At 38.1% G+C, this 8,155-nt stretch overlaps 2 protein-coding genes across 2 annotated transcripts; both read right to left on the minus strand.

The window, feature by feature from the left end:
• Window positions 1–443: 443 nt before the first annotated feature.
• Window positions 444–1,622, minus strand: LOC139896698 (putative F-box protein At3g16590). The gene has a single exon (XM_071879336.1). It carries the CDS (start codon window positions 1,620–1,622, stop codon window positions 444–446), a length of 1,179 nt encoding a protein of 392 aa, XP_071735437.1.
• Window positions 1,623–6,739: 5,117 nt separating this feature from the next.
• LOC139896715 (uncharacterized) lies at window positions 6,740–7,771 on the minus strand. The gene has a single exon (XM_071879357.1). The coding sequence runs from the start codon at window positions 7,769–7,771 to the stop codon at window positions 6,740–6,742; it is 1,032 nt and encodes a 343-aa protein (XP_071735458.1).
• Window positions 7,772–8,155: the final 384 nt, after the last annotated feature.

The following is an 8,155-nucleotide window of genomic DNA, read 5'->3' on the forward strand; positions in this document are numbered from 1 at the left end:
ATTTCATTGAGACATTGATCTCACACTTAACAATATAAAGGATGCATAGATAATTTTACAACAAAAAAAATAATAATGAAAAAATAAATAAATCAAAGGATCATATGACAGACAAAACGAAGTGCAACTCAGATAGTTACAGACCCCACTGCATCCTCATGGAGTTCACTTTGAAATTGCAAATAATTTCAAAGGAAAAAAGAAAAATGCATCTGTGGCAATAATAAAATAACAAAATAGTTGACAATTGACAAACCAAAATAAGAAAGCGTAGCTGATATAGTTTTATTGAAATTCATCAGCATGTTTGTACACAACGTTCAATTAATATGCACAAAAACTGTACTACAATCCCCATGCCAAGCTTACCTGATAGTGTGTTCTTAGCGCCACCATTTAAAATAAATCCCAAAAGTGAAGTTTTTGAAAGATATATCACAATCTCAGTAATTATGTAATAGAAGTGTTTCCATATATGAAGTTGCTAAGTAAGGAAACCCAACTCCATAAATACCAATATAATTGATGCGATCCGAGTCAGGATCATAAACAACAAGTGCATTTCGTTCATCACTATCATACAAAATGTCAATCATAGGTTCGCCGGTTTTTCTAAATCCAATAACCCTATGTATATTTAATGGTGATGTATCTGGTGCCTTAAACACGAATAACTTTTTAAATGAATTTGGAACACCATGTTTCATCTTCCATACACAATATTCTCGTTTCTCACCCACCATATTGATTTCAAGTACCACAAGAGATGTCCTTAACTCAGATATAGTCAAACTACAGTTACCAAGTCGTGCCAAACTATCTGGGAGATAAATGTCTGCAAATTCTTCAGATATCATATCAAATGATAAAATCATGTTGTTCAGGTCATATCCATCACCCTCGGTCTTAGGAATTCTATCAGTAGCAAGCCAGTATATAAACCTATCTAAGCTCGCCTGGTCCCGTGACAATGTAAGTGATTTACGAGGCATGTTATTAGATGAACTCCTCCAAATCCCTGAGCTCAATGTAAAAATCTCAACTTGAAAAGGGATGCACATTATCATATTGTAGAGACAAGAAGAACTATAAGTAATCTTGACAAGCATAGGGTCCATGGTTAGAGGACAAACCCCAAAGCCAACAACAGTGTCTAAGGGGTAGTTTCGAAACACATTAGGCACAACAACACTAACTGATTTGTCAATTGTAGGATTCCAAATGACAACAGTCATCTCTTTGTGCCTATTACTCCCTACAGGAGTATTGTAAAAGGAAAACAGACCTTGAGAGGTACCTACCATTAATGGGAGCCTACCAAGTTGTTTAACAGAAGTTGGAACGATTAACGGAAACCAATTTTGGGGAAAAGTGTCATCATCCACAATCGATAGATAATTTTCATCTTCTAAATTCCACTCATATAATTCTTGTGCATCAATATACCTTACAAACAGATTATGTTGCAGCCGAGAGCAGTTGACGTGATAATTAACAATAAACTCAGAGCTATCGATCAGAGACTTCCACGATTTTGAAACCGATCTGAATCGGATCAATGATATCACGGGAAGATTTTTAATAATTTCCGTTTGAATTTCAAAAGGTATGTGGTCAGACATTTCAATTTTGATTTTGAGATGATAATTTAGGGTTTTGACTTTTGATAATAGAAAGAAAGTAGTATAAAACTGAAACGAGAGAGTATACGTACCAGGAAAGTAACCTGCACCACCGCAATTAGTAAATCATAATATTTATTTTTAAACCCCTCAACAATCTAATGTAGACATAAACACCTCTTACCTTATGCCTAACGGCACACAAGCTCAACGGTTTGTTTTTAACTGTTCAAAGTAAAAAGCGTGAGTACTAAATTGGGATTATAATTCTTTTTTTTTTTGAAAGGCAACCATAAGCTTTATATTACCATGAAGAAATGAAGTGTACATAGACCTGTTATCTAGACAGAAGTTCCAGTCGAAACAGTGACTAAAACTAAAACTACACACGAAATATGCTGAGGTAGCACAGAAAAAATAATAATAAAAATAAGAGATAAGCTCGACAGCAAACTGAATTATCCACTCGAAATTCACGATAGCGTCAGATAAACCTGCGGATTCAGTAACCAAACGTGCCAATCAAGTTGCTTCCCTTTTACTCGTCTAGAAATCCATTCGAAACTGATTACTTGTATCTCACTTATGGCGGAGGGTCCACACCAACTTTTATTTTTGAAAACCTTGTTGTTGCGAAATTTCCAAATCATGTATCCAACCGTCCATTCTACCGCCTGCCAGATTTTTGACCCAAGTTCGGAAGTTGTCGCGTTTGTATAACCTAGGAAAGTCTCGGAGGTACTGAGATTTGAGTAGTTACCCAAACCCCACCATTTGTACACCCGGGACCAAACCTCCAAGGCGTGTTTGCAGAAAATCAAAGAATGATCAATCGTTTCAATGTCTTCGTCACAACTAGGACATCGAACCGAGTGAAGGTCGACACCTCTTTTATCTAGCTCTATAAGAACCGGGATCCGTTTATGAAGAACCCGCCAAATGAAAATTTCTACTTTTTTAGGAACCAAATAATTGCGCAAAGTTTCTCGATTTCCTCTTCCTTCCGTAAGCCAATTTTCCTCAATCAGACCTTGAAGCTTCTTTGAAGTGAATTTGCCGTTCGATGATAGCACCCATTTCCAGGAATCTGTTTCGTTCTCCGTATGATTAAAGGATGAGATTAAACTGATGAGTACCTGAAGATCCCCGTTTGCACGCCCCATAATGTTTCTGCACCAATTCCATGTAAAAACACAGCTTCCATTACCCCAATCAACTCGTTCCGAAATTTTTGCCTCTTTATTTGACTCCAAACGGTACAACCTGCTGAATTTGTGCTCCAGTTTTTCTTCTCCAATCCATAAGTCCTTCCAGAATGCAGTTGATGATCCGTTTCCAATCGACCGCTGAAAGGAGTTAGGGAAAGGAATCCCAATGTTTGAAGAGATTTTTCCTGCAATTAAAATGTTAGACCAAGTGCCCGCAATCCCAGAGCTAGCAATTGGGCTGCGAAAATCAAGCCCACCCGAAGGCCCGTATATGCTCCTGATGATTTTGGTCCATAACGAGGAAGGCTCGGTATGAAACCGCCACCACCATTTGCATAATAGGGCCAAATTTTTACACTTTAGAGAGCCTATGTTTAGGCCCCCGTCCTCATACGATAAAAGAATTTTTTCCCACTTTATCCAAGAAATTTTTTTCCCCGACCCGGTAACCCCCCAGAAAAACTCTCTTCTTACTCTCTCAAGCTCATGTATCATACTAGACGGGGCAAGGAAGATCGAAAAGAAATACAACGGAAGACTCGAAAGAACCGACTTGATAAGAGTAACTCGACCCCCGAACGAAATCGAACGTGCTTTCCAATCCGTTAATCTATTTTTCACCTTGTCAATCACCGTTTTCCAATCACATAATTTCCTCATCTTTGTACCTATTGGAATACCCAGATATGAAAAAGGCAGACTCCCATCTTTACATCCAAATTCGTTTGCTACACAATTAACCTCTGATGAATCCACCCCGATCCCGTATACACAACTCTTGCCCATATTTACTTTTAATCCCGAAGTGAGTTCGAAACATTTGAGTAGGTTCATGAGGTTCCTCAAATTTTCCCGACTCCAATCGCCGAAGAATATAGTGTCGTCCGCGTATTGGAGGTGAGAGACGATTATTTTGTCCTTTCCCACTTCTACCCCTTTAAAGAGATTTCTTTCAACCGCCGCCTTTGCGAGTATGTTATGTAGCGACCCGACCAAATCATGTTTGACGGCGCCGTCTACTTAGGTCCCGTTACGTGGTCATAAGTCTTTAAGACAAAGTTTGACCAAAATATGTCACCTTCATTTCAAAATAAAGATTGTTCCCAAAGTTTACAAGAATTGTTCAACCAATAGTTAAGTTACAACGTTATAATACGAATGAAATCTAGGCGACACGGTTTAAAGTAAAGCCAAAAGACGCTCCATGAAATGCACATATACTCGACATCCAATGCAAGTATCATGTATCGTTCAAGGACCTGAGAAAAACATAGAAATCTGTCAACGAAAACGTTGGTGAAATCATAGGTTTAAGTAAGTAAGTACAAGTGAACCACAAGATTTGCATCAATGAAATAATAGTAATACATTCCAAAAGTTTGTTTCACGAGCACCCAATTATCAATGCTTAACATTTCCTTCCATTGAACCCCATCACTTAGTGCTAGAACATACACTGTTTCTCGAAAATATATTTCATTCGTAAACGGTAGCGAACCGTTTGAATGAGGGTTTGTCAAACCCATATGGATCCATACAACATAAGTTCTCGCTTACACCCGGCAAGTGTAACTAATGATAATCGAATTGAGGATTTTTGTTCTAAACTCGTATGTAGAATGTTTGTTTTCCTGTACTTGTGTTCACTTAGTAAAGAAATGTTTATGTTTTCTCATCCCAAATGTAAGTTCAAAAAGAGTAAAAGTGGGACTATGATCTCACCTTGAGTGCACGAGTAGTAAAGTACTTCAACAAGTAAACGTGTGCAAAGAACAATGCTAGTCTTGACCTAAACAAATAGGTCGTATCAATAACGGTAAACACGATAGGTCAAAGATGTACAATTAGTCCTATGGCTCGTTAAGACTCGATCATAATAGCATGTGAATCAAATTGTCATGTTTCATGCAAGATACAAGTATAAAAACATGTTAGAACGATTGCACAATTATTTGGTTAAGTTTGATTAAAAGTCAACTTGGTCGGGTCAAAGTCAACAGAAAAGTCAACGGGGTCGGGTTGGATATCCGACAATTTTTCTAAGTTATATAATCATATATGAGCATGTTGGCCAAGTTTCATGTTAATCGGAGGTCCGTAGCATAGCAAACATTTTCATGTCAAATGACCAAAACAAACAGCCAGTTTTAGCCAAATGGGACGGCGTCCCAAATGGCTAGACGGCGTCCCGGTTCAAAAGGTGGGACGGCGTCCCGTGATGCTAGACGGCGTCCCGGTTCAAAAGGTGGGACGGCGTCCCAAGTATCTGGACGGCGTCCTGATCTTTTCCCAGGCCCTGTTTGCTGTATTCCTCAAATGGACGAACCAAAACACAAACAATCACATTTTATGATCCGCAAACAATTAGAACATGTATTTTATATCATCGGAAAGCTCTTTCGACAAGGAACGCAACTAAGCACTTTTCATCAAGCAAAAACATAATATACTATAACCGAAATCCCGTCAAGTGATCAATAGAGGTTTATTTTCAAGTTTCAAGTTTATCAATTGAAATTTAAGTTTCGGGAATCCAATTTATACATATGATATGCCGTTTTGAAGGTAATGAAACATGTAACACAACTAAACACTTATCAATAACATTAACAAGCATTCAACGCATCAAAAGTTCGTTTTAAGAGTTGTCAACCCTAACCAAAAGTTCACAAAATCAATAATCGCGTTTATGAAGTTTCTTAAATCAATCTATACATCAAAATGAAGCTAATGATACTAGGAACACAATTAGAACATGAACTTTTAACATCTAACAACATATGATCATCCAAAATTCAAGAACAACACACCAAAATTCAAGTTCATGCTAGTTACACTAAAACAACGAGATCGAGCATACAAATTATATACACGACATCACAATGAGCCATAGACACTAACTAACACCATTTCAAGTCAAAAACACGAATTTAGAGAAATCTAGAGTTTTAGAAATGTTACCCAAACGAGATGAAGTTGGTACCAAAATGAAGAGGATGAAGAGAGGATCACGAATATGTAATTTATTTTGTTGTAAGCCTCCTAGATCGGATTTAGATGATGATTGAATGAATTTTGTAAATGGGTGTGTGTTCTTGCTAGAGAGAAAGAGAGAGATGGAGATGATAATGAATGGGTGAAAGGGGTTTGACCCTTTGACCTAGTCAAGGGTTTGATCCCTTGTCAAGTTTAGTCCCTCAACTTTCGTTCGGGTGCGTGAATTACCTAAACGAGATAATTTAAAACGCTTATCAACGGGAGATGTTATAAACATATAACGGACTTTATATTAGTATAACGGAAAAGTAAATGGAAAAAGGCGGGATGTTACATGTTAAGTCCTTCAGCAGCAAGGATGAAAAGGAAAGGGGAGAGCGGGTCACCTTGGCGAACACCCCTCCCCATTGTGAATTCTTTTGTGGGTGAACCGTTCACTAATATTGAAATCGTTGCCGAATTAAGACACGCTAGGATCCATTTACACCATTTATCACCAAATCCCATGCTTCTCATTACTTCCATCAAAAAATCCCAATCGAGTGAGTCGAAAGCCTTTTCAAAATCTACCTTAAAAATTAAACCCTTTTTTCGAGACCTTTTTATGTGATCTATGGTTTCATTCGCTATAAGTACGCCATCGAGGATGAATCTATCTTTTAAAAATGCGCTTTGCTCAACCCCTATCACATTCTGAATTACCTTTCGTAGTCTAAGTGATAGAGCTTTCGATAGTATTTTGTAAAAGCTTCCAATCAAACTAATCGGTCGGTAATCATTTAGCCCAAGTGGATCTTTTATCTTTGGGACCAAGGTTATGAATGACGCATTACAACCCTTCGAGAGCTCTCCCTTTTCCCAAAACCAGTGAATCGCGTTTAATAGCTCTGCCTTAATGGTATCCCAGAAACTCTAAAAAAAACGAATGTTAAAACCATCCGGGCCCGGTGCCTTGTCGTTCGCGCAATCACTCAAAGCATCCCAAATTTCTTTTTCGGTGAAGGGGCATTCCAGGCTTGCGGCCTGATCTGGTGTTATGGATGGATAGTGTAAATTAATCATCGATGGGCGGTTTCTTGATCTAACATTGTACAAGAGGCTAAAATGACTGAGAATAGCTTTTTTTATGTCCTCTACATTTTCGTTCCATAAACCGTTAATCACTAGACCGCGAATGTTATTTTTGTTGTACCTTCGCCGAATGATAGAGTGGAAATATCTGGAGTTTTCGTCCCCCTCGAGTATCCACTTTATTCGCGCCTTTTGCTTGAGCATGTTCGCCTTTGCCCTTTCTTTATCTAACCAACTTTTTCTCGACTCCATCCATGATAACCTTTCCTCTTCATTTAATTGTCTTGTTTCGGCTAAATTTTCCCACTCATCCACCTTCGATTTTAGATTTTCAATGTCTCGATCCAGGTTGTTCTTCGCTAACTTGTTCCATGATTTAAGTTCTGTCTTAACTGTTTTGAGTTTATTCCGAAGAACGCAGTCCTTTCGATACCCATTTACCTCAACATTCCATGCATCTTTAATTAGAGATATTGCTTCTTCCATGTGTAACCATTCATCAAAAAACCTGAAGGGTTTTGGCCCGAAGTCGACTATCTTGTCTCTAAGAACAATAGGACAGTGGTCCGAGAACTTTCTATCTAGCACAATGGCCGAGAGATCCTCCCATAGGTTGAGAAAATTTTCAGACACCAAAAAACGATCTAACTTGCTCAATTTCAAACCATTGTCACAAACCCGGGTAAATCTTCTACCTCCTAGGGGAATTTCTACCAGCCCGTTATTTTTTATGAAGCTATTGAATCTATTTGCACGACTAGGGATGAAGACATTGTTGAATCTTTCGTTTTCGTCTCTCACCTCGTTAAAATCTCCACATAAGAGCCACCTAGTATCGATGTTATTCATCAAACTATCAAGAGTTTCCCACATTCTAGATTTACCGGCATCTTCGTGTGGACCATACACATTTACGATTATAGAATCGTTTTGAATGTGGTTCCATTTTCCTTTTATAGCAACGAAAAATTCGCTAATCATTGAACTTTCCACTGTGAAGGATCTTCTATCCCATATAATCATTATACCCCCAGCAGACCCAATCGCCTCTTTTTGTTCGTAGCTAAAATCACTTGACCACCATAGGTTTGATACCCAATAATCGCTTACATTTCTACACTTAGTCTCTTGGAAAGCTAAAATATCTGGTTTTTCAATTCTACAAAGATTTTTAACCCATCCAAAAGCACCCTTTTTCGCGAAACCCCTAATGTTTAAAGATATTACCTTCATTGAGAAAACTGTAAATAACGATAA

The sequence above is a fragment of the Rutidosis leptorrhynchoides genome, chromosome 1 (assembly GCF_046630445.1).
Source record: "Rutidosis leptorrhynchoides isolate AG116_Rl617_1_P2 chromosome 1, CSIRO_AGI_Rlap_v1, whole genome shotgun sequence".
Taxonomy (NCBI): domain Eukaryota; kingdom Viridiplantae; phylum Streptophyta; class Magnoliopsida; order Asterales; family Asteraceae; genus Rutidosis; species Rutidosis leptorrhynchoides.